Raw genomic sequence first — 27,729 nt, 5'->3', positions numbered from 1 at the left:
CTATGGTTTAGAACCCCAGCTGCTCTTCCCCTTCTTTTGGCCTTTTAATTTCTCTCCATCTTCATCATAATATGAAGACAAATCTAAAGATAAAAAAGGTATTTAATGTATTGGAACAAGCCTGTTGGAGGTAATATTTTTATGGTGCCTAAACAGAAACCATTAAGCAGATCAACATTTATAACAGACAGAGAAGCACACAGATTTTATTTTTGCATTTTAACTCTTCAAGAGGATTATTTCCTTGCCTTTCACTCACTACACCTCCTCAAGAGAAACTGCTGTCTCCTGCACCACTCTAAAGATATATATGGATGAGATGAATTGTCAGTCCTGGTCAATCTAGTAACAGCTTAGATTTCTCACATATAGATCTGAGAAATAGCAATGTGGTATGTTCTGCAGACAGTTTGCAAAGCTAACCTGCAAGTTCCATTTCTTCCTTTGACATTCTTCCTTCCATTTTAAGAAGCAAAATATTATAAACTCAGCAGTTAGCAAGATTACAGACCATCTCTGCATTGTATTCTTAGACTTATTAGTCTAGAAATTCATTATTTCCCTGCTTCTGATGGATAATGTACATGGAATACTCTGGGATGCGATTTCATATATTATTGCTTCAAGGAACATAAGAATATAGGACTGGGGAACAGGAGTAGGCCATTCAGCCCATCAAGCCTGCTCCGCCATTCAATAAGATTATGGCTGATCTGGTTGTGGCCTCAACTCCACTTTGCCGTGTGCCCCTGCTCCTCCCCACCCCCATAACCTTGTCTGTCAAAAATCTGTCTAACTCAGCTTTCAATATATTCAATGACCCAGCCTCCATATTAATGACCCTTTGAGAGGAAACATTTCTCCCACCTCATCAATAAGACCTCTTATTCTTAAACAGTGTGTGCTAATTCTACTCTCCCATAAGTGGAAAAATCCTCCAGTTATCCACCCTATCAAGTCCCCTCAGGATCTTATATGTTTCAATAAGATTATCTCTCATTATTCTAAACTTTAATGGGTATAGGCCCAACCTGTTCAACCTTTCTTCATAAGATAAGTCCCTCATTCCCAGGAATAACTCGAGTGAACCTTCTCTAAACTGCTTCTAATGCAATTATACCTTCTTCAAATAAGGAGACCAAGACTGTACACAATTTTCCAGATGTGGTCTCACCAATGCCCTATACAGCTGCAGTAAAACTTCCTTACTTTTATATTCCATTCCCCTTGCAATAATAGCCAACATTCCATTTGCCTTCCTAATCACTCACTGTGCCTGCATTCTAACTTTTTGTGATTCATGTACCAGGACACCCAGATCCCTCTGTACCACCGAGTGCTACAATCTCTCTATTAATAGTATCTTGCTTTTCTATTCTTCCTGCTCCATAAACATCCAAGGCTCATGGCAGAACTATGTTGAATAATGATTCAAAAGTTTAAATAAGGGTCCAATGCTCATGGTAGGTTCCTTCTGTGATATTGGTCCTCCCTAGTGTCTCACTAATCACATAATAATCTTGCTTGGCAACTCAGGATGCTAATAGGCAGAAAGGACAGTTGAGGGACACTATTTTAATGGCTCATTCGCTACATACAGGTCACTTTTTGCTCTGTCCTATTAGGTGCTTATTAACTTCTGATGGTATTTAGCTTGTATTCTGGTTCATAAAACTGAATGCTGATATCTGAGAAAAACATTCTTTCTGGAATGCTTTTGTCTGTTTTCACAATAGTTTACCTCGAGTTATTTCTGGGAATGAGGGGCTTATCTTATGAAGAAAGGTTGAACAGGTTGGGCCTATACCCATTAGAGTTTAGAATAATGAGAGATAATTTTATTGAAACATACAAGATCCTGAAGGGACTTGGTAGGGTCTGGTAGGGCTGCCTTTGGGGCTGGAGGACCAGGGTGTGCAGCAAAAAAGAGTGGAGAGAAGGAGCAGATGGGAAGAGGGAGGAGTTGGGCACTGCACTGAAATGGATTTCCAGGGAGTTCTTCCTATATGAACTTTGCTGAGGAGCAATGTCTCAAATACCTTCACTTCACAGAGGAGGCTATCATTGAGTCATATCACCTGCTGCACCACAACTGGAGCCTCAAACCAAAGCCTGTGGCATTCACAGTCATTGTGGTCCATGATTTTATACAACAGGCTCTTCCCAGATTTCAATAGCTGTTATCAGTGGCATCTCACAGTCCACCACTGTGTCATGAGGTCACTGAGTCTCTTTGTACCAGGAAGAACCCCTACATCACATTCTCTATGGATGAAGTGGCAAAGCAAGACCAGAGAGCACTAGCCTTTCCATGTCTTGCAGGCTTCCCCAGGCTGCCATGTGCCGTAGACTGCTGCCACCTTGTCTTGCGTGCTCCCTTCATCAGCCTGGCACCTTTCCAAATCAAACTGCCTCAGTGGCTGGCTTCAGAAATGTCTAACAGAATGCAATTTTCTTTAAATGGTTGAAATATGTCAGGAGCTTTTAGCTAACTTATTTTAAAGTAAATCTGCTGAATTTTACCTTCACACTCCGGACAACACTTTTGTTGTCGCTTTACAATGTTCTCACAGTTTAGAACTGGACACTTCTCTCGTTGACACTTTGTGGATCCTTCCTAAAATTTCAAAGCAAAACACAATTATTGGAGTTTGCTACAGCATTCTTGCCCTGTTTGGTAAGTCACTGTTACATACAGGGGTTCCAATTTTATTCTTAATTCCAATTTTAACTAAATTGGTGTCAGCCTTGGCCCAGCAGGAGCACTGAATCAGAAAATTCTAGGTTCACATCTGACTCCAGAGTCTTGGGCACATAATCAGTGCAGCACTAAGGGAGCGTTGAGCTGTTGGCCACGCTGTCTTTCAGATAAGCTGTTAATCTGGGGTCCTGTCTACCCGCTCAGGTGAATTTAAAAGGTTCCATGGCATAATTCAAAGATGAGTCACTGAGTACTCCCCTGGTGTCTTGGCCAATGTTTATCCCTTAACCAACATCAGCAAAACAAATTATCTTGTCAATATCTCACTGCTTTTTAAGGGATCTTGCTGTACATAAATTTGTTCCTGTGTTTCCCTATTACAACATTGACGACACTTCGAAAGTACTTCATTGGCCGTGAAGTGCTTTAAGTGGTCAGAGGTCCTCGAAGGTACTGTCTATTTGCAAATTCTTTTTCTAAATAAATATCAAAAATGACATATAATATTTTTCATTTTAACTATTTCATAAATGGTCAAACTTTTAGAAGATAGTTACTCGTTGGCTTTCTTTTCTTCTTATTTTACTTCTCTCTGTCCTCTTTCGAGGATATGCCCCAGCTAAAGCCAGAGGACAGGAGAGCAGGTTTCCACCAACACTACTCTCAGTCAGCTAGAAAGGGGTACAGTTTCTGCTTTCCTCTGCTTCTCAGTGAGGATGCCCTGCTATCTGTTTTATGCCTCCTGACATCAATGTGACTAATCTCTGAAACTCAATAAAGTGGGGCTGAAGCAGTGTTCCACCAATCCAGTCTGACACTGTGCACTGATACTCTAATATACCACATAATATAGTTATTATTTATTATGTGAACTAACAAAGACACACATTAATTATTTATTTCATGGAACTGCAATTATAATTATTCATAAATCTCCCAGAAAACCTTACAACTAGATTTCATTTTCTTTGCAAACCAGTTGAGCAAATTAAGTCTTTGACAACAGCATCTTCATAAATTCTTAAATAATAACTCAACATTTCAAGCAATATCAGCACTTTTGATGTGGTCTGAGGTATATAATTTTTAATTAAATAGAATACCTACATCGCACCAGCAAGTAATGCATTTCATTTCCCCAAACGGAGGAACTTCAGGATGCCATTTATTATTGTTCGTGTATATATGACGCCCAAATTTGCAGGGCCTCGGCTCATCAGCCTGCATCATGTCTGTATGGTCAAAAGGGGTAATCTCTGTAACTGTGGTAAAAAAGCAAATTTCAGAAGCAAGTTCAGGGTATCTATCCACAATTATGCACAATTTATTTTTGATGGGCAATGTATGTGGGCACTCTGGGGTACGTTTCAAAATGTTGCTGATGTTGCCTGACACTAATATTTGAGCAAATGCCTATTCGGTATTCACTAAACAGTTTCAATTGATTAATTTGGGTCTCAGTAGATTCCCTACAGTAAAATAGTGACTGAAGTACCTCATTGACTGTAAAGCACTTAGGGATGTCCTGAGGTTGTGAAAGGCACTACATAAATGCAAGTCTTTCTTTCTCTTACATAAAAGATAATAGAAAATTAAACCAGCACTTATTACTAACCTGGACACTCTTTGCAGCAGTCTGATGCATTCCTTCTAACAGGTTGGCTACAAGGCAGATGAGGGCATTGAACCTTCTCACAGTGAACCTCCCCAGTTGCTCCCTATGAATGACATATAAGTATACTTTTTGGTATTAAATTATATGTAACCTATATTATTATAAAGTATCAGCGCATATCATATTGGAAATCTTCAGACAATTAATAATTTTGCTGTTTTAGTGAAAATATTACTTTCACTGTCGACATAAATGGTAATTTCATTCTTTATCAACATCTCCAAAATTTTGCCCACCATAGGTTACCTAGAATAGTCCTGTCTCCCTTCTAAAACTTGAAACTATATTGGCCACTAAGCAATCCTCCTACATGCGTCGCACTTCATGAGCTCTGAGAGATAGGGCCTCTGCGCTTCCTTCAACTCCTTCAGGATCCCAGGTTGCATCCCATTGGGTCCTGGCACTTTGCCTTCCCATAGCTTAAATGAACTTAACTAAAATGTTCCATTTATCCATCACAGTATCGCACATCACACTCTCAACCACTTCAGGATTCACCTTATCACCAATATCATCAACATTTATAGAAAACCGAACCTCCTGTACATGTGCAAATGAAGTTCCCACCACAGTCCCCCTTAAGTGATAGCAGCAGAGTGGGAGCAGCCGTGAAGAACTTCCTGGCCATTATATTCACTAGCTAGATGCTACTGATGTCAAAATAATTGCTAATTTTATTACTTCCTCCTTCAGAAAGTTCTAACAGTAGAAATCAATTTTTATGAGTCCAAAGGAGGTTCCTACCTTACAAGTGCACACTGCACATTTCACGTAGCCAAAGGGTGGTACAAACGGATGCCAGGTTGTCCCAGCAGGATGCCATTTCTTGTCCCCATCAAAATAGCAGCCTGAAATATGAGATCGATAGTTCGTCAGAATAATTGTAGCTTCATTTGGTCTCTCTAGAATCACTGTAAAACTGTATCCAACAGTTATTAATACCTTACTATTCCAAAGGTAGAATGCTAACAAAAACAATCCTTCTCGACAAGGTTGGTAAAATTTTCTATAATTAATTTCAGGTTTCTCTCCCAATTTTACAAATGCATTTACTTTCCCTTTCTTGTAGAGTATTCCAAGGGCCATGCACCATTGCTTGGCTGTAATGTCAGTTATGTAACCTGTTCCTAGCTCTCTGCTGCTGATTGAGAGCACCGCAGGGTAATTTGCTCTTGGAGTTTTATTCCTTCCTGCCCAGATGGGATCAAGAAGAGGAGAAGAGGAGTGTGGCATCTGCTCCGCGCCTTCCCTGATCACATAGCTAAGGGACCCACCATATAGGAAATGCAACCTAAAGTTGCCCATCTACCAGAAACATAGGAACAGGAGAAGGCCATTCAGCCCATCGAGCCTGCTTCACCATTCAATACGATCATGGCTGATCGAACACTTTTACCCTTTTACCTTTTACCCACACTATCCCTACAACCCCTCACATGATTGTTAATCAGAAATTTATCAAGCTCTAGCTTAAACATACTCAATGACTGAGATTCCACAGCCCTTTGGGGTAGAGAATTCCAAAGATTCACAACCCTCTGAGTAAAGAAATTTCTCCTCATCTCGGTCCTAAGTGGCTTTCCCCTTATTTTGAAACTGTGTCCCCTGGTTCGAGACTCCCCAACCAGGGGAAACACCTTACCTGCATGTACCCTGTCTATTCCTTTAAGTATTTTGTAGGTTTCAATGAGATCACCTCTCATTCCTCAAAACTCTAGAGAATACAGGCCCAGTTTGCCCAATCTCTCTTCATAAGACAGTCCTGTCATCCCCGGAACAAGTCTGGTGAACCTTCATTACACTCCCTCTATGGCAATAATATCCTTTCTGAGGTAAAGGGACCAAAACTGCACACACTACTCCAGGAGTGGTCTAACCAAGCTTCTTTTGAATTGAAGCAAGACTTCACTACTCCTGTACTCAAATCCTCTTGTGATAAAGACGAACATTCCAATAGCCTTCCTAAGTGCCTGCTGCACCTGCATGTCAGCTTTCAGTGACTTATGGACAAGAACCCCCAGGTCCCTTTGGACATCTGCAATTTCTAATCTCTTACCATTTAGGAAATACTCTGCACATCTGTTCCTTCTACCAAAGTGGATAACCTCACATTTTTCCAAATTATATTCCATCTGCCATGTCCTTGCCCACTCACTAAGTCTGTCCAAATCCTCCTGTAGCCGCTTTACATCTTCCTCACAACACACATTCCCGCCTAGCTTTGTAGCATCTGCAAACTTGGAAATATTATATTTGTCCCCACATCCAAATCATTGTGAACAGCTGGGGCCCAAGCACTGATTCTTGCGGTCCCCACTAGTCACAGCCTGTCAATGTGTGAATGACCCGTTTATTCCTTCTCTGTTTTCTGCCTGTTAACCAATCCTTAATCCACGCCAGTATATTGCCTCCTATCCCATGTGCTTTTATTTTGCTAATCAACCTACTGTCACTTTATCAAAAGCTTTCTGAAAATCCAAGTATGCCAAGCCCATCGACTCTCCTTAATCAATTTTGTTAGTAACATCCTCAAAAAACTCCAACAAGTTTGTCAAACACGATTTTCCATTCGCAAATCCATGCAGACTATGCCCAATCAAATCATGATTATCCAAGCATCCATTTAACACATCCTTTATAATAGATTCTAGCATTTTCCCTACTACTGATGTAAGGCTAACAGGTCTGTAGTTCCCTGTTTTCTCTCTCCATCCCTTCTTAAATAGCGGGTGACATTTGCTACCTTCCAAACTCGAGGAGGCATTCCAGAATCTATAGAACTTTGGAAAATGACCACCAATGCATCCACTATCTCTATAGCAACCTCTTTCGACATTCTGGGATGCAGGATAGCAGGTCCCGGGGACTTATCAATTTTAAGTCCCATTAATTTCAACTCCTCATTCTCCCTAGTCCCTTGGATCTCTAAATCTGGGACATTTCCTGTATCTTCTTCAGTGAAAACTGACACAAAGTAATCATTTGCTTCTCTGCCATTTCTCTATTCCCCATTACGAATTCTCCTGACTCTGCCTGTAGTCTATGTCACCATACTTTGGGATCCAGACATGTTGCACCATTTTGCCAGACGTTAATCAACAAATTAAAACAGCACATCAGGAAAAATATTCACTGAAACAAAACAAAAGATGATGTGGGAAGGATTCTGCTTTTTTTCCACTGATGGTACAATCAGAAACAAACATTAAAAAGCCAGAGGAGTTTACTGAAGAGAAAGGGGCCATTTAGTCTAACGTCCCTGTGCCAGCAATTTTGAAAGAGCAATTCTAAAAGAGGTGGCTGCGGAGATAGTGGGCGGAATTTAATGTGCCTCTCAGAGCAAGTTGTGAGGTTGGGGGGACTTTCGCTTTCCCAATGCGGTGGCATTCTCTCAGCAACGGGGAAGGTCGAGGACAGCCTTCCACACAGAGGCTAATTAAGGGCCACTTCAGGGCCTCTTCCCACTGCCATGGGGGGTGGTTGCCCAGTAAAAGCTGGTGGCTTTGCTGCTTCCCCCCCACAGTGGCAAGGCCACCCCCATGAAACACCCCACCCCCCACCCTCACCAACGAACATCCATTTCATTGAGGCTTGTATGGCTGGTCCCAGTGACCCCAACCCCACATATCTTGGTTCCAGGGCGGCATCCATGATGCTGTTGAGGGCTGGGTGCAGTCCCAGCAGCAGCCACTGCTCTCAGTGGAGCTGCTGGAACTGAGTTGTTTCTGGCCTTCTGATTGGCTGGTTGTTCTAGAAGGTGGGATCTTAGTCCTTAAAGGGTCAGGAGTCCCAACGCCAGGCAGTTAATTGCCTGATGGTCACATTATCTGGCCAGGGCTTCTTGAAGTAGCTGAGGCTACGTTGCACTCAGCTTTCTGGCCCACTACTAGGGCTACCATGGCCTCCAGAAAATTCCGCCCAGCGAATGCGTTGGTAGTGATCTTCCAAAATTCCCAAGAATTGGATTCTTGGGAATCCCAGTGGATTGGATGGTAGCAAACATAACATCGCTATTCAAGAATGGAGGGAGAAAGAAAACAGGAAACTATAGGCTAGTTATCCTGACACCCACCAGTCATCAGAAAAATTGTTAGAATCTATTATTAAGGAGGTGTCACCAAGACGCTTAGAAAGTCAAATGATTAGGTAGAGTCACAATAGCTTTATGAAAGGGAAATCATGTCTCATAACCAGGTTAGATAAGGGGGAGCCAGTGAATGGAACATATCCTGATTTCCAAAAGGCATTTGATCAGGTGCCACATAAAAAGCTTTGCATAGGATAAGGGCTCATGGGGTTGGGATAATATATTAGCTTGGATAGAAGATTGGTTAATGGATAGAAAACAGAGAGTGGGGAAAATGGAGCATGATCAAGATGGCAGGCTGTAACTAGTGGGGTGCTACAGGGTTCAAGGGGCCCCTGCTTTTGACAACCTACGTTAAAGACTTGGATGAAAATCCCGAGTACTATAATGTATTTAAGATTGCTGACAGTACAAATTTAGTTGGACCGTGAACTGGAAGGAGGACATAAACTGGCTGTAAAAAGATATGGACGGGATTATTTGGCAGATGGAATGTAAGGTGGGAAAATGTGAGATTATTCATTTTGGTGGTAAAGTAGAAAAGCAAAATATTTTTTAAATGGTGAGAAACTTTTAAATGTTGATGTTCAAAGATATTTTGGTGTTCTCATACAAGAAATGCAGAAAGTTAGTGTGCAGGAACAGCAAACAATTAAGAAAGCAAAAGGCATGTTGGCATTTATTACAAGGAGGATGCAGTGCAAGAGTAAGGAAGTCTTGCTGCAATTGTAGAGGGTTTTAGTGAGACCATACCTGGAGCACTGTGTACAGTTTTGATCTCCTTATCTCAGGAGGATATACTTGCAATGGAGGTGTTGCAGTGAAGGTTCACTAGTGTAATTCCTGAGATGAGAGGATTGTCCTATGAAGAGTAGTTGACTAGATTGGGCCTATGCTCTCTGGAGTTTAAAAAAATGAGAGGTGATTTCATTGAAACTTATAAGATTTTGAAGGTGCTTGTCAGGATAGACACTGAAAGGTTGTTTTCCATGTCTGGAGAGTCTAGAACAAATGGAGGGACATAATCTCAGGTTATGGATCAATCATTTAAGACTGAGATGATCAGGAAGTTCTTCACTTAGAGGGTTGTGAATCTTTGGAATTTTCTACCCCTAAGAGCTATGAGTGTTCGGTTGTTGAGTATATTCAAAGCTGAGGTAAATAGATTTTTGGACTCTCAGGGAATCAAGAGATACAGGGATTGAAGGGGAAATGGTAATGATGTCAAAAATCAGCTATGATCTTATTGAATAGCAGAGTAGGCTGGAGGGGCTGTACGGCCCCCTCTTCTTCCTATTTCTTATGATCTTATGTCCTTAAAAACTAAACCCGTTCACCCACCCTCCCCATAGCCCCGTAACTTCTCTGCTTCAAACATTTATCCCCATATTTATGATTTTCCTATAAATAATGAACAGCTGAACTCATCCCTCTAAATTACCTGTCAGATTTCTGACCATTGCGTCAATTGATATTAATAGTTTACTTAACAACAGCTCATCCTTGATTAGACTATTAATAGCATTTTTTTTTAATGAAGTTGTATTATAGACTTACCTTCAACCTGCTCTGCTTCTGTTTTCTTCTCATCTTTTGTTTCTACTTTATCTGTCAAAATTACATCAAAAATATCAAAACCAAATAAAAATCAACTTTACCAGCGCAGTAGTAAATATCTAAAAAATATATATATTTGATAGATATGAAATGAATTAAATGTTTTCACTGTTTGTCACATCATTCTGTCACTCCCGTACATTCCATATTTATAACCCTATGTGAGCTCACCGGGACAGCGAATTATGTGGCATCGCACACAACAAGTGAACTTTTGAAAACCAGATTGCAATAGTGAGCAATATAAAGCGTATCATTAACTTATAATCCGCAGAGAAAGAGCCGAAGTATCCCACTGAACGGACCACTCGTTTGACAAACCATTTTTTTCAATTACAAGAGTTCAGCTGCTTCTTTTTCTCTATTGAACACAGCAGTGATGGGTTTTGACATTTGCATAGCACATCACTTCTCACTGATTTAAAATATACCTTTGCAAACAGGACAGCATTTATCTTCAACACGAATGATTTCTGAACAGTTTAGAGGAAGGCATATGATAGGGTCACATATCACAGTCCTTTTCTAAAATAGAAAGAAAATGTGCAAAAGTTTGATTGAATCTGGTTATACTAAAATAAATTAGTAAAATAAATCAAACTAACACTTCACATCACTCAAGCTGACTTTCAATATGTCACCTGGCAACTACAGATGGAGCATTTCCTGTCATAGTCTGGTGCCCATCGAGACCCATGTGCTCGCTGCTGCCCTTCAAAGAAACAGGAATTTGGATCTTTCTTCAACTCCTCTGGATCAGGTTTAATTTCCTGAAAGAGACTATCTTCATAATCGGGTTCCTTAGGTATAACAAATCCTTTCGATTCGCACTGGTTTTGAATCAGCACCTGAAGAGAATAACAGTTTTAATAAGACCAACAATGATTCTGAATTGAGAGCCCTGTTAATAATGGTAACACAATACAAAATCATGGTCTGCAAGGACTGCTTCAGCTACTTGGATTGATTACATGGGCTTTATCCAGCTGAGTGCTTCATTTAAGTGCAGATTTTTATGGTGAGATATTGCAATGATCACATTATGAAGCAGAGTCTTTGTAAAGTATTTCTGTAGTGCCTTATCATCCATTGTGCACAAACAAATGACTTTTTATAAGAGCTATTAACCAGGACTCAAGTGAATTAGCTCCAAATCAAATTACAGTTTAGTACAGGAAAATGCTGATGTTTGAGAAGCATTCAGCATTTTACTAAACATAGCGATATTTCTTTAAATGGATCTTTCTTTAATTTTCCATAGCAATCCCCTCCTTTACATTGTTCTAAAAGCACATTTTCAATAATAAATGCACTTATACATACCGACCCTCGTATCTCTCCTTTGGGATTAAGTTTTGTGCTAACTTGAATAAATGCAGTTCCTCTGTTAAGATGTCTCAGAAGTTCTGTGCTGATATCCTTTAATATACCTTGAGCCTAAATGACCATTACAAAATACATTAATTAGGCCTATTGTGAAAATCAAAGAATGGCCATGTCAAAGAAGGACAAATGACTTACTGAGATATTATTGAAATTTTAAAATATCACTAGTTAACTATACCAACCATAAGATTTATGGAAACATTATTTTGCAGGAAGGAAATTCTAATAACATTAGCAGGTTTAGTAATCATTCACATCTCATTTAGGAACATAAAAACAGGAGTCAGCCATTCAGCCCAATGATCTTGCTCCACCATTCAATATGATCATGGCTGATCACCCACTTCAATGCTGTTTTCCCACTCCATCCCCATATCTCTTTATGTCATTTGGCATTTAGAAATCTGTCAATCTCTACTTAAAACATACTCAATGACTGAGCTTCCACAGTCCTCTGGGGTAGAGAATTCTTAAGATTCACAACCCTCTGAGTAAAAACATTTCTCCTCATCTCGGTCCTAAGTGGTTTCCCCCTTATTTTGAAATTGCATCCCCTGGCTCTAGACTCCCCAACCAGGGGAAACATCTTACCTGCATCTGCCCTGTCTATCCCTTTAAGTATTTTGTTGGTTTCAATGAGATCACCTCTCATTCTTTGAAATTCTAGAAGATACAGGCTCAGTTTCCAAATTCTCTTCATAGGAAATTCCCACCATCCCGGGAACAAATGTGGTGAACCTTGTTGCACTCCCTCTATGGCAAAAATATCCTTCCTAAAGTAAGGGGACCAAAATGGCACACAGTACTCCAGGTGCGGTCTAACTAAGGTTCTAGGCAATTGAAGCAAGACTTCGCTACTCCTTTACTCAAACCCCTTGAGATAAAGGCCAACATACCATTAGCCTTCCTAATTTCCTGCTGCACCTATATGTTAGCCTTCAGTGATTTATTAACAAGGACACCCAGATTCTTTTATACATCTATATTTTCTAATCCTTTACCATTTAAAAAATATTCTGTTCCTCCTATCAAAGTGGATAACCTCATATTTTTCCACATTATATTCCATCTGCCATGTTCTTGTCCACTCACTAAGTCTGTCCAAATCCTCTTGAAGCTGCTTTGTATCTTCCTCACAACACACATTCCCACCTGGCTTTGGGTTATCCGTGAATTTAGAAATATTACATTTGGTCCCCACATCCAAATCATTGATATATGTAGTGAACAGGTGGTGCCCGAGTATTGATCCTTGCAGTACCCTGCTAGTCACAGCCTGCCAACGCGAGAATGACCTGCTTATTCTTAGTCTCTGTTTTCTGCCTGTAACCAATACTTAATCCATGCCAGTATATTACCTCCTATCCCATGTGCTGTAATGTTGCTAACCAACCTCATGTGGGGACTTTATCAGAAACCTTCTGAAAATCCAACTCCACCAAATCCAGCAACTCCCCTTTATCAATTCTGCTAGTAACATCCTCAAAAAAACTCTAACAGGTTCGTCAAACATGATTTCCCATTCATAAATCTATGTTGACTATGCCAAATCAGATCATTATTATCCAAGTCTCCATTTATCACATCCTTCATAATAGATTCTAGCACTTTCACTGCTACTGATGTAAGGCTAACAGATCTGTAGTTCCATGATTTCTCTCTTGCTCCCTTCTTAAATAGTGGAGTGCCATTTTTTACCTTCCAATCTACTGGAACCATTCCAGAATCGATAAAATTTTAGAAGATGATCAGCAGGGCAGCCACTATCTCCACAGCTACCTCTTTCAACACTCTGGGATGTAGATCATCAAGTCCCAGGGACTTATCAACCTTCAGTCCCCATTAATTTCTCCAATACAACCTTCTTAGTATTAAAAATTTCCTTCAATTCCTCATTCTGCCTAAGTCCCTTGGATTTCTAATTCTGGGAGGTTTCTTGTATCTTCCTCAGTGAAGACAGACACAAAGTAATCGTGTAGCTTCTCTGTCATTTCTCTATTCCCCTTTATAAATGCTCCTGACTCTGCCTGTAATGGACCCATATTTATCTTAGCCAAACATTTCCTTTTTACACTTAGACACCATCAGAGGGATCCAGGAGTTTTGATCGTTAAAATGGGGTGTAGTGTGAAAGTCAAAAATTGATGGAGTGCATATAAATCCTCTCGAAAGGCAGATAAGGTCTGTTTAAGTGTCATGAGCTGGGATTGTCTGACTCTGTAGTGAAGGAACCCGCTGCAGGACATTTGGCAGCCCAGCCAAAAGTCTATTGACTTACGATGGAACCGGATGATCCCAGCAGTGGGCGAGGCCACAAAATCCCACCTACGGTCTGAAGTTTTTTAAATACCCTGTTCTTCAGACATGAAAAAACAGGCTGAAACTGCAGGATTGCTTTGATCAGCAGGCCATCTGGAGTAGGTTAGGAAAAACACTACCATCAAGTTTAATTGGCAATTTAACAGGCTATTAAGATTATCTGTCTTTGATGTGGGGTCTGAAAAAAGTTTGTTTGCTTTTATAAGAGATTGAACATTTGAGGAGATGTAAAAGCTTTGAATGGATTTCATGTCTGGGATTTTTTTCAATATCAGGTGTGTATGAGTCAGGGTTGAATTAGATTGTTAGAAGTTTATTTTTTGTCATCTCCAGATGGCTCCTGAGATCTGCCCATGGTGGATACTGGGTGAGTGGCTATAGAGGTGCATGCATGTATGAGGGAACATGGAGTGTAGAGGGGGCATGTTGGCATGGAGGGGCCATGGGATGGCATGGGGTGGGTGGGGGCAATTAGGTAGCATGGACAGGTCATGGTGGGTGGGTAGGTGGTTGAGGCCATGTGAGGGGTAAGGGATAAAGGGCCTGACAGCTTCTAAAACAACAAAGTCCCAGGGAACCAAATTGGGCCTTCTAACCAGCTACCCTCGACACTTACCTGCCTCCATGGCCACCTAGGATCTGCATCTGGGATCAGCAGGCCCGATACAATTCTGCCACCATCCCGCCACACCCCCCCACCCCCCCATCACCCCACCCCCACCCCCCTCACCCAGAGCGAATTTTGGGTCTAGCAGGGCCGTTTAAACCAAGACAGGTCTGCTAAATTGGCCCCTTGGCAGTGAAAACCCTGCCCATTCTGTCTGAATAGGGTAAAAAGGTCAAGATCAAAGGCCTAGTCACCTTATATGAGAATTAGTATAACAAGAATGAGCTAGACAGGAATTTGCTTTTGAAGTGGAACAGTTTCTGCTTTTTTATTCACATTTTCTTCTATCCTCTACTGAAGGTGGTCATTTCCTGATGGGGTATGATTCCTCAAGTACCTAAAGACCTTCGAGTTCCTGATCTAGTGATGATTCTTCATTTGAGAATCTCGATAGTGGGTGTTGGCAGGCTGCTTCAGCATGGGTCCAATCTGTTCTCATTGGACATCCCCACATGAGCACTCTTGCAACCACTAGATCCAGAGTTGGAACCCCAGCTGATCCAGCTCTTCTCAGGGATACTCAGTCAACATTAACACTCGGACAACTATGCAAGCTGAGATCAGCAAACTCAGAACTGACCAGGGATCAAAGTAATAGTTTAACGTGTCAGTTACACATTGTTATTGTTGTCGGTGAATAACGTTCTGAAGGTAACCTCATGAAAATTCTGCCTCTAGTCAAATTACCCCCAACTATAATTTTGCTTTAAAAGTTATGAGTGGAATTTTAAGGCCCTGTCGCGGCAGGGCGGGGCAGGACAGGGCCGTAAAATGCGGCAAGCCGTTCAAAAGTCTATTGACTTTGGCGGGACCGTAAAATTTCACCCCATAGTACCATTTAAACAGTTTTGTACCTCTGATCCATAAAAGCCTTTGAGGAGGCGCTTGTGCTCCCCACTGTTATCATCCATTTCCCCAATCTCAGCAAACCCGTGGAGATGTGCATTGATGGTGATATCTTCAGCTTTGCTAAGCCCAGCCACAACTATCTCATAATGTAGGTGGCAATGTTCATCCAAGGACACCCACGCATGTCCTGCTGAACCAGTCTTTATGGGAGGCACCACAAATTGTCCAGCTAGAGGAACTGGAAGCTCTGTGGAGGAGAGATTCCTTGTGTTAGTATTTCACGTTGAGCTGAATCACAAACAGGTTGAATTTTGCAGTTTTACCATACAGCCCATGACCTCTCACAAGAGGTAAAAACAGGGTATGCAATCAGTGAACACATAAAATAAAAGAGACCAAATGAAAAACAGAAAATGAAGAAAAGATTTATCAGGATGGTTCCAGAGATGAGGTAACTTCAGTTACGTGAATAAATTGGAGAAACTGAGGTTGTTTTCCTGAGAGAAGAAAAAGTTAAGAGGGGATTTGATAGAGGGATTAAAGGTCATGAGGGTCTGGACAGAGTAGATTGAAAGAAACTGTTCCCATTGGTGGAAGCGCCAAGACCAGAGAACATTGATTTAAAGTGATTGACAAAAGAGCCAAATGTGGCATGAGGAAAAATGTTTTTATGCAGGGAGTTGTTAGGATCTGGAATGCACTGCCTGAGAGAGTGGTGGAGGTTGATTCAATGTGGGCTTTCAAAATGGAGTTGGATAAGCACTGGAAGGGAGAAAATTTGCAGGGCCAGGGGGAAAAAGCAGAGGAGTGAGACTAGCTAAATTGCAAAGGGCCAGCATAGGCTCGATGGGCTGCATGGCCTTATTCTGTGCTGTAATCATTCTATAATTCTACAAGTACAGCACAAGTTTGTCAGCATCTCAAAGAAAAACACAGCTAATGTTTTTGACCGTGACCTCAATCAGAACTGATTGGCTAAGAGAAACCATTTATATGTCCAGAGAGAGGCTCGCATGACTATAAATAATCCTGATGAAGCTCTTCCTGAACACACTAATCTGCCTTTTTAGATGCTGACTGGCCCACTATGTAATGCAGTAATACTCTGAGTCGGAAAAGATACTATACTTATTAAGTTGCTGAAACTTCCCATCTGGTTTCTGACCATAAACTAATAACCTGAAACCTATTTATTAACAACTATTCATCCAGTCCATTTTTTTAACTTATCATTTTGTTCTGTTGCACCACTCCCTGCTGGTAATCTATTCCACATTTCTATTATCTTCCAATTGAAAAATGTTTTGTCTAAATTCCTTGTTTCCTTTTGACACCCTTAACTTTGAGCTGTGTCCCAAAGTGTTCTGCCCAACATAGGAATTTTTCTGGATTTAGTCCTTCCTGACTACAGACAATTTTAAAAACCTCAAAGGACCCCTCTTGTCCTCCACTTCTTAAGACAGTAAAGTCTCATGGTAGTTCATCTTTTCTCATCACCTAGCCTTCTAAATTTAACAACACATCTTGTGGCCCTTCCCTGGATGATCTTTAATAATTTCTGTAATACAGAGACCGAAACCTGAATAAAGTACTTCAGATGCCATCTCACCAAAGACAGATATAACTTCAAAATCATCCCTCTTGATTTCCAAGCTCTAGAACCCAACAGTTTCTTTGATATTTTTCTGACTGCCTCTGAACTGCTGATGGTCAAATGCCTTGGGTCATTTTTCTGTGTTAAAAATGCTATATAAATGCAAGTTTTTGTTTTTTGTTGTTGTTTTAATGATCCAAACACCCAAGCCCCAAGCTCCCATTCCTGTTCTGCTATTTGAAGCATGTTACCATGTAGTCCACACTCATACTTATTTTGCTCAAATTAATAATTTTACATTCATTTGTGCTGAATGTATTCTGCCAACTGTCTGCCCATTTACCAGCCTGCACAGACCTCTTTGGATTACTGTTCATTGGCTATTGTCACTGACATCAATAAACTTTGACAATAGCCCATCCTCCAAGTTATTTATAAAACTTATAAACAACAAAAGCAGCAATGCAGACCTGTGGAACTCCTCTGGCAACCGGTTAGCATTTGATACCTCCCCATGCAGCACCACCCATTTATTTGCTAATTTCTAGCCACCGCCAGTGCAGCACAATAATTAGCCATGTGTTCCACGAGCACATAACAGGAGTTTTAATGCCTTTACAAAAGTTCAAATTAATAATAGCAATAATAATAAACAAAAATGTCTTCTATTCAGTAGAATTACCACCATCTCATTAGAAATTCAGTCAATTGGTCATAAGCCACCTGCCCTTTCTGAACCCATGCTGGCCAGCTTCTGTCTTGCCACACGGTCCCTCATCAAAGCCTAGAACATTTTTTTCCCATAATTAAGGAAAGGCTCACAGCCCTCTGATTTGAGGGCACACCCCTTGCTACTTTTTAAAAAGACAGGAGTCACATGCAGAAGATATCTGATTACAGCATGTTCTGTTTTTACTGCATAAAATAAAATTGAACAAGTGAAATCACAGGATTACTGAAGTAAATATATTCTGTGTAAAATTTCAAACTGTATATATTGTTTTGAATCAATGACTGACATAACCCACTCTCAGCTGAACAGCTGTAAACTTCTTATAAGATATGACTTCATTTTCCTTACCATAGTATCTTGCTTGAAGACCACTATAGAGTAAAGAACTGATTTGTCCTCTTAACTCTCCCTCTTCATACTCCTTCGTTGCAACATTGATAAAAAGCTCATTCTGCAACAGCATATGAATGTCTCTAGCATTTAGCCTATCGCTAACTCCAATTGCCTAAAATCACAAAATAGAAAGTTAAAATTTAAAACACTAATAATTATTTATCAACGGCTATGCACTTTCTTTTCAAAAGTACTTACAAAATTATTCCTGTAGTCAGAAGTTACGTCGTGTAAAATATTACGTTTGTTCTTGCGCCGAGGTTTAGTTTCAATTGTGAGTCCTATGATTTCACTGGCTGTGCCGGCTACTTGTACCTGTAGTAAAATAACCACTTGCCATGATTATTTCCCAGCAATGCTTTCAATTGGCTGTAATCAAATATTTAGAATCATCTCCAATTATATTTCAAAGTATAAATGAATACAAATTATGAAGCATAGAGTGAGGTGGACAATTCAGAAAATATATTGCATTTAAAAGGAAGAATCCATGTCATTGGAAAGTCTGTTTTTAATGGTTTCTTGTGCAGTTTCTTACAAAATAAACTGGAACAAAATGTACAATTTTTACCTGGAATTCTAGGGTGCCATTATCATGCAAAATAAATTTTGCTGAGCCAACAGCACCAGTTTTAGTTGGTGTAAGAGCATTTCCACCTGATAGCACACTCTGAATAGCTAAGAGAAAGAAGGAAAATCATTTTTTAAAAATCAGATTGCGAATGTTCAACAAATTTGATTGTATACAACAGTAGAGCAGTAAAAAATTGTGTAAAAAAAATTGATCTAGTCTGAGTCATGGAAGAATTTCAATATTAATGCTACTCAAGTATTAACCAATAAGAGGTAAACCTCTGTGAGGGCAGACTAGTTTTTCCTGGATTTGCTCTTCAACTAACCCTCATCCCATTCCTAAAGTGCTTGGTTCTGACGGACATATCTATCCAGAAATATGACCAAAACCTCGTCAAACTTTCTCAGATGGAAGGAGTAAGATTTTGAATGACAATCAAAGCTGGGATTCAAGCTCAAAAATCACATTTGCACTAATTGCCAGTTTGTTTGCCTACAAAACAAGAGCGGCTACATTTAAAAATAATTCATTAACTATGAGGTGCATTAGGATGTAAAAGGCACTGAATAAATGCAATTCCTTTCTTAGTGATGGGCATACTATTTGGCTTAGTTTCTTTAAGTGTGCATTTATACTAAATTGGTACAAATGTTACTTTATATCGGGCTTATTGCTGCAACACTGAAATATTCTGAAGTTAACAAGACAGACGGATCTGGAGCTGGGGTGACACATCACCCTAATGTCTCACTAAGTGCACTATTAAAGCAGCAATTAATAGTAGTGAAAATCCAGAGTCATTCCCAACATAGTTCCAGTGAGAAGTTGCGAAAGTCTCCCTCCACTGCAGGAGCCTCACTTATGAAAGTGAAGCTCTGAAGAGTGAATAGAGGATGGTGACGAGAATTATATGAAATTTTACTGCTCTTCGTTAGAAGGATAGGTTCCAAGGTTTAGTGTTATTTATTCTCGAAAGATTCAGACAGTGGGATTTTTGATTGAAGTTCATTAATGTGATTGGTTCAGTCCAGTGTGTACATTGTTTGGAATGGATAAGGATGGTAGGATAAGGTGTTATGTCTATTAAATCCATAGGTAAAGAATTGGATTAGGTGGCAGGAATTATTTCTTTTTCTAGCCCTCTGGAACAAACTTCTGCGAAGGTGGTGAGTTTGGTGAACAATTGCTGACTCCAAATTTATAAGAAAGCATTTGGCATTAGTGCAAAGTGAAATCGCTTCAAACCCTTTTACATATGTAGCCTAAATAGTGGTCTAGGACCAAGGACATTCTTGTACTTGGTTGCTGTAACTTTCACTGAAAAGCCTCATGAAATCTAGCAAAACAACATAAATGCCCTCTACTCAATTTTACCAGGATTTCCATGGCTCTTCCTCTTAAGTTACAGTAGACTAGTGGGATAACCACTCAAAAATCTACCCCCAAACTCTCATGTATTAAAGTAGTTTCCAGTTAACTAGATTTTCCACTTACTATCACATGTCTTCTTGGCTGTGATGAATCCTGAAATACGATCTGGATTTCTGCCCTCAGTCTCTAGGGCAATTTCTAGCTGGCCACGCGAAAGCAAGAACATCTCCTTGTTGCTGAGATCAGTCAGCACTTCACCAAAATCAGAGTCCTGGGCAAAAGGAAAAAAGATATTTTTTCCAACTTCATATAAATTAATAACATCATTGTGGATTAGGTCCCTGCTATTAAAATACATCAAATGTTTAAGTTATAATCAAATAGCAAAAGTCTTTAATACGTTGTCATATAAACATTCATACCACAAATTACTTCAAATTTGTTATCAAAATTAGTGCAGTGCAGCATTAAAACCAGATTCAACTTCAGAGTAAATTTTAGGGTTACAGAATTAGAATTATGTTTACAAAAGTTAAACTATCTATTTGTTAACTTTGAATTAGTGATGTGTCTAATGGGAATACAAGGACAATGAAAAGCTTCTCAAGTGTATTAAAGCTTAGGTAAAGGACTTACAAGTCCTAGGTTAACCCACACTTGAGCCTAAGCCTGGCATGTTTTCTTCAAAATGTACAAGCTGCTGCACTGTAAAGTTTGGGTAAATAGACTTACATAGGTGCTTATGTTGGCTCTGACTTCTCTCAGTGGTCTGTTTCTGTACAGCAACTGCACTCGCACTGGCACCATGCTGCGGTCTGCAAGAGAGCGACAGAACTGTGAGCAAACAGTGCTTCACAAGGTCATGTGGAGATAAAGGGGCCGTTGCACTGTGCTTTATCAATTGGTCAAAGCCACAACATGGAACAGTGGTAAATAAAACATGACTATCAAAACCTAAATAGGGTTGTGAAAATCTTAATATGTAGAACAGTGCTATCTTCAAAAAACAGCAATAGTGTTGCCAGATATCATCTATGCGTTATATCATTTTAGGATGCCATGAAGTAGGATTATATTAAGAGACAGGGTTATAAAGACCCCATCAGTCTTTTTGAGTTAGTATTTGAATTCAATAAATCACCCAAAAGTAGGTAAATGTTTTTACCTTTTTCACTCCTCTTCAGCAACCCCTCAAACATAATGATGAAGTGCAAGTTATTCTCAACGTCACTGAGTGTCAGCATAGCAATACCACCTAGTCCTGAGCGATCAAGGTCAGTTGAGGTCAGAACAGAACTAAATGTTTCTGGGGAAATAAAAACATGTTAAGCATACTAGGCTCCACAATCCTGCTCATAGTTTAACTAGCTGGATGAAAGAGGTTTATTTTGCTCTTTTGAGTGTTACAACTTACCAGCAAAAAGTGCCCTATGTTTGACAATCTTGCCTTGGATGCCAGCATGTGGCCTGGGCTGTGTCATCAGAGCAACGTGGAGCTGATCAGACTTGAGGAGCTTGATGTAAGGTTTATGCACATTCCTCCACATGCCACAGATCTACAAACACAGCCAGAGGCATAAGTCAGAGAGTGAATGCCAGAGCATCAATTTGGTCATGGTAAACGCTGATACGTAGCTCACCAGATTGCTTTGTGGTGAAGATGTCTTGTGGACAGGATGTTCAAATAAAACAGTACCATCACGGTCCCGAAAGCTAACCCTGATAGGACGGCTAAGTCTATGGGAAAGAGAAAAGACAATTTTCAGATTACTGAGAGGGGTTTCCTCAATGGTCACTTTTCTATCCATTAGTTAACAGCAGCAGCATATTGACCTGATTTCCCTAATCCCTCCCATTTTTCTTTGGTCTGAGATAGAAAACCAAACCTTTAGAAATGAATGTAATGCAAATTTGCATCCATCTCGCGGGCAGCATGCATAACTTTTTGTTTTTCTTAAATGTCGATATGTATCAGGAAGTGTTACTGAACACCTGGCATTCACCCAGGGATCCAATACATGAGATTACACTTTTTAAAAATGACCTGATATTTAATGGTCTAATGTCTGCATGACAGACATGTGCTGAAGCCCTTATTGAGAAGTCAATTTAAGCAAAAGTAAAACATACACATTATTGCATGAACTCAAAAACCCTCAATACCAGGTTTGTATAGTATCCAATTTATGTTCTGCCCATTTCATCCCATTTACATTGCAAGGTAAAATTAGAACAAATGCAAAATCTGTGTATGCAAAGCTGTTACAAATTCACAGCTCCCACTTCACCATTTTCTGTGTGGACTTTACCCCACCCCCCGCCTGTGGATCATCACATCATCAGCCTGTTTAAATAGGCTGAAAGCTCTGGTGGAAGGCAGCCAGAACAAAACTGAATCAAACAACTTTCCCAACTGGTAGCACTTTACATCCAGAGACAATGAATTAAGGGTTTTTATAAGAATAAATTGGGAAAAGCTGCTTTCCTTTGACTGGGTAATGAAAAGCCATTAATCTAGAGAGTTTTAGAAAATTACGACTAACACAGCTGCAAATTGCTCACCTGTTTCTTTTATTACACTGGGGTGGGAGATCATTGAGTCCTGTTGATTCCTCTATCTTAAGGTGTCTTATTTATCATTACCATTTTAAAGTTTATATTAAATCCACTAAGTTCCACTAAAATTTGTTCTGTGTCCTCCCTCCATTGTGAAGATGAATACAAAGTGTTAATTTAGTAAGTCTGCTATTTCTTTATTGTCCATATAGCTTCACTTGCATCTGTGTTTATTGGACCCACATTCCCCTTTCCTCTCTCATATCAGTATATTTATATTTATATTGTTAGTGTCGACATTGGCTTGCATTTCATCCATTTTCCTTTTGCACAGGTATCCCAGTCAGCTGGATTTCCGATTTTCCTGTAATTGTATAAGCCTTTTCTTTTCGCTTAATAAATTTGTTAACTATGATTGCTTAACTGCCCAGATGCAGTCTTTTACCTTTTAAGGGTATGCCATGGTTCTCTATCATACAAATACTTCTTTGAATACTTCAAACAGTTTGCTTATAGGTTTACCCATTAACAGTTTAGCACAGTTTACCATGGTCAATTCATTTCTCATCCCTTTGAAGTTTGCCTCAATTACATTTAAAAACTTTGTGGCTCTCTCTTCTCTCTCTCAAACCTAATATCAAATTCAGTTTTTTTAAAGTCACTATTTGTGAATTCAATCACATCATAGCCAGATTGCTAATTAATTTGTTTTGTTACTAAATCTCATATAATCTGTTTTCTTGCCGGGTTTAAAATAGATTGATCTGGAAGACTGAAAATGCTGAAATGCTCAGCAGGTCTGGCAGCATCTGTGGAGAGAGAAACGGAGTTAATTGTTTGGGTCGATGACCTATCATTAGAACTCTGAACAGGTCATCGACCTGAAACATTAGCTCTGTTTCTCTCTTCACAGGTGTTGTTAGACCTGTTGAGTGTGTCCAGCATTTTCTGTTTTTATTTTGGATTTCCAGCATCCAGACCATTTTGCTTTAATTCTAAAAATCTGTCCTGAATACATTCTGGAAATCCATTGCCTTTATGACTTAAGTTGTTCTCCCAGTTTGTGTGAAAATTAAAATCACCTCACTGAAATCCCTTTTTTGCTACTGTAATTGTGTCTTTCATCAATGTCATAAGTCTCCTCCTTTTTCAATTTGCCTGGTCTTTTTAAAGATTGTACAGCCAGAAATGCTTAGATCCCAATGATGCCCCATTTGTAGTCAAACCTTTGTAAAGACTACAGCATCATACCCTGTAAATGTAATTTGTGCACAAAACTCAGCTGTTCAATTCCTTACCTGATGTATATTTGTGCACAGGACTCTTATATTGTAATTGTCCCACCCTGCTCACATGTGGATGCTAATCTTAACCATCGATAGGACCAAGGCTCGGACACCAAGATGCAGTTTTGTAAGGATACTCTAGGAGAGTTTTCCCTTCTCACTCTCAACTAAATCTTTCCTACTGCTCATTTTATCCACTCATCCCCAGTTTTGACCATCCCATTTGTGCAGCCATCCCTAGCCCCAGAAATACTTAGTCCTACCGAATTGGGTGCAAGTAGTCCTGGTGATGCACAAAGTGGTGGTTTTCAAGTCGGCTCTGAAATGAATGCAGAGGTTTTACATGGTCCAATTTAGTCTGAGCAGTTGACCAGGGATGCCAGGAATCGCTGGCAAGAGAGCAGAATCTGTTGCTGGGGGAGGGAGATGGCTCATAGTTTACTTTCCAGATGTTCAGTTGGCTGTGAGAAGCGGAAGAGTATGTGCTGACTCACTGGACCACACAGTTCCTACATGTGTTCCTTAAGTTTTCTTATCTGAGACTGATATTTGGATGACGCTATGGGCAGACCACAAACGCGAGTTCACGACCCAATGCACCCAGGCAGCCAGAAGGAGCTCAGCACATGTAGGTTTATGCGTATATCCAGAACGGTATTCTGTTCAAATGAGACCGGGGGAAGGGGAGCATCCACTTATTCCTAACATTAAACAGATGTCCTGCTAACTTTTTTAAAAAAAGGTACCTAGATCGGTCCGAAGACAGCCTAGGCACATTTTATATTTATTTTGACACCGCGGAGTTTTACCACACAATTGTGTGGAGCTGCCATTTGGAGGGCACCCTCCATCACGACTCTCCTCCCCCGTCCCCATTTAAAATACCTTTCATAATGAATGGCGAATATGAGGTTGGATCTGACCAGAGTAAATCGACCTTTGGCCACTCCTTTGGATGCTGGCGATTGTCCAGATGTTTCCGTGAGCAAAGCTACAAAATCTACAGAGAGCGAAAAGCTTGGTGAATTCTCCATCACAAACATCACACGGTTCTTATACACAAGGTGCTATCGTCTAAACACAAGTGTCTGATATATACCTGTTCTGCTGTCATCCATTGAAATGTCCTCAGAGCTGATGTAAGAGCGATCATTGTGACTTTTTTGCAAATTGTCCTCTTTTTCAAGCGGAAAATATTCAAATCCGTCGAATATCTGCTCAGGTTTCTTCTCGTGGCTTCTGGCGCTCTCTACAAGTGAGAAAGGGGCGCTCTGTTAACCCTGTCTGGAAACCTTCTTAAAGATGGGAAAGCTGTAAACTGATCACCATAGCGATTTATCCTCACCTTTCGGGCAGCTTTTGCAGCAATGTCCAGGCAGCAAGATGGGGGCACGACAAGCAGGCTCGGGACAGTCGTGTTTAATATTTCTGCAGCTTACTTTGCCATTAACTTTACCTCTTCGATTTCTTTGCTTTAAAAAGCAAAGACATTTTTTAAAAATACATATATTTCTTGTTTGAAAGCAGATCAGATCACTTTGTAGCACAAATAGCAGTAAATAAATCTGGCACAAATAATGAAACAACACTCACAATATTAGATTTATTGACAGTACCGCATGGTTTGATCCCACTGGACACTTCCCCACTCATGTTCAAAAAGGGAAAATAGTCTTACTTGCCTGACGAATGTCATTGCATCTAATTTTGCTTTCCTGTTCCATAATTCACGACAACACTTACCCAACGCATAACTATCAACCCTGATTAGCAGGAATAGAGTAACACATTTGTTAATCGAATACACATTCATCTTGGAAGATGCAATCAGACAGCACCTCATTAGCAAGGTGAGTGGGGGCGTCTTCCTAAAAATTAAACTGTTTTGCTCCGCAAACAACTCATAATCTCTTGCTAATGGGGAAATAATACATTGCGTAATTGTTTGTGGATAATTCGCAGACTAGTCTGAAATGTCGTTGAGTAAAATTGGCTTATGTTAAATGTAGTGGAAAATGAGGACTTGTTAATTCGTGCCCCCGGCGGGTGCATAGGCACACGCGTGAAGCGTGGTTTAGTCCGGCTAAACTCAATTCACAGCCTTCAAAATACCAATGTTTGTGTCACACAATAACTGTGGAAACGACCTCCTGTAAAATCCGACAGTGGAACTTGATATGACAGAATGGGAAAGAACCGTTCAGACCCACTGTACGCTTCCTAATGTTGATTCACAGAAAACTCAATCCAGGCACTTGATTTTTTTTCTAACCGGACCCCATACCACGAATGCTGTGAGTGAAGCAGTCTCTAGACCCCCCAGAATGAATTCCGTGAAGGCAATTTCTGGATACTGTAATGGAGATCTCATATCATAAATGTGAATAAAATAGTACAATAACCACAATGACGGAGATTCCATAGTAAGAATGATGTTAAATGTTTACGAATATTGTTAAGTACACCCTATTGAATAAATATACGAAACGAGGCCCACAACTTAGATGTATAGAAGATTCCATAGGACGAATACTATAAAGGACACATCATGATGCGAATATTGAAAAGACCCCGTCACATTTGGAAACAGTAACTGGATTCCCAATCGGAGCAACACGCCACAAACGGTCGCAATGGTTATATCAACTCATGGATCTAAGGGATGTGTTTTTTCTTAAATAAAATAAAGTACAAACGGAATAGTATCAAGTTCTATTTGTTTTTTTTTAAAAAAAAAGCATCTGGTAGCCACGATAAACATACCGGCTCGCAATGGCAAACGACACAATGCATGACTCCGAAGGGTTGTCCCAGGTCTGGGTGCCAGGTATCCCGGAGAGCGTACACTTTCTCACCGAAAGAGCAGCCTACAAAAGAAATAGGGAAAACACCTGAAGTCCCGGCCTTTCACTCACTTAAATACTTCCCACAAATAGCCAAAACAGAGACTTACTCCTCTCTGTGACAATCGTTCGCCCAAATTCAGAGATTTGCTGAGAAAAGATGCAAATGTTTTATTTTCAGAAAAACAAGGCTCTTTCCAGGGTTACATTCCAAGCATATTAGGGGTGGGGGGGGGTATTTCCTGGAGGGTGAAAAGGGGTAATTGGGAAAACAAACTGACTAGTTACTGTCACTGTCCATCCATGAAGCGACATAAACCTGACCGGCTAAGAAACAATTTCAGTAGAGTTACCTGCAGCTCCTTTAGATTGGACCTGGTCATCTTCTGCTTGAATGGGTAAAGAAGGAGTTTTCGGTCGCAAAGCGGCTGCTTCTGACAACAACTTAAAAATAAAAGCTAGGTGTAATACAGAGATCAGATAATCTGTTTTCATCGTGTCTATTGTATCCAACGAGTGACAATTCACTTTTTCACTGGGCAATGATTCCCTCCAGCTAACAACAGCCAGTCGCGGGGCCTTGAGAAGTTCTCGAAAGCTGCGTCGGTTTGTTGTGGCTACAAGAAATCCAAGCCTCCCAATGCTGCCTTGTGTCCGGACTCCCTATTTTTATATACTCCGAACAAAGCCCTGGATCTGCATCAAAGTCAACAAAGCCTTAATCACTGGAATATTCCAATCGACTCATAGAAAGATGATTAGCGGACACAGCGTGGGATCTTCTTCGAACTCACTGGGCAAGTGTTAGAACAATGAAAAACAGACCTGGGCAAACTGGGAGCCGAGAACCAAGTGTGTATTTAAAAACCCGAGATCTGCCACTGTGAGATTGAATCAATTGAGCAGTGAAATACACTTTCACAAAGCCCTGGGCGGTATTTGCATTTGTCTAAAGCGGAGCAAGACTGGGTGAACACTGTAAATTGCCTGTGAACTCCAGAAAGCTGCAAAGTACATTTTGTTTGATTGTGTTACTGCCCAGAGTGTCTGCCCCTTTCCTTGTAGCCTTTGCGGTGTA

At 40.2% G+C, this 27,729-nt stretch overlaps 1 protein-coding gene across 1 annotated transcript; it reads right to left on the bottom strand.

The window, feature by feature from the left end:
- chrd (chordin) lies at positions 1-27,146 on the bottom strand. The gene is made up of 23 exons (XM_078564437.1): positions 27,005-27,146; positions 26,572-26,675; positions 25,135-25,280; positions 24,908-25,044; positions 24,694-24,808; positions 21,607-21,703; positions 21,381-21,522; positions 21,141-21,272; positions 20,699-20,781; positions 20,090-20,237; positions 18,593-18,699; positions 18,220-18,336; positions 17,977-18,133; positions 15,307-15,548; positions 11,404-11,517; positions 10,722-10,928; positions 10,512-10,605; positions 10,021-10,071; positions 5,121-5,224; positions 4,317-4,419; positions 3,809-3,963; positions 2,524-2,617; positions 1-83 (listed from the first exon to the last, which is right to left on the bottom strand). Exons 1-23 carry the CDS (start codon positions 27,144-27,146, stop codon positions 1-3), a joined length of 2,874 nt encoding a protein of 957 aa, XP_078420563.1.
- Positions 27,147-27,729: the final 583 nt, after the last annotated feature.

The sequence above is a fragment of the Cetorhinus maximus genome, chromosome 19 (genome assembly GCF_964194155.1).
Source record: "Cetorhinus maximus chromosome 19, sCetMax3.hap1.1, whole genome shotgun sequence".
Lineage (NCBI taxonomy): Eukaryota > Metazoa > Chordata > Chondrichthyes > Lamniformes > Cetorhinidae > Cetorhinus > Cetorhinus maximus.
The sequence above is the reverse complement of the archived record's forward strand: the minus strand, read 5'-3'. Positions and strand labels throughout refer to the sequence as shown.

Coding starts and splice junctions, on each gene's coding strand:
- chrd (XM_078564437.1), bottom strand. CDS start 27,146: ATGAAAACAGATTATCTGATCTCTGTATTACACCTAGCTTTTATTTTT. Junction 21,704..24,693: donor TTCGCCATTCATTATGAAAG/GTATTTTAAATG, acceptor TCTTTCCCATAG/ACTTAGCCGTCCTATCAGGG. Junction 20,782..21,140: donor TGAGGGGTTGCTGAAGAGGA/GTGAAAAAGGTA, acceptor GCTCTCTTGCAG/ACCGCAGCATGGTGCCAGTG.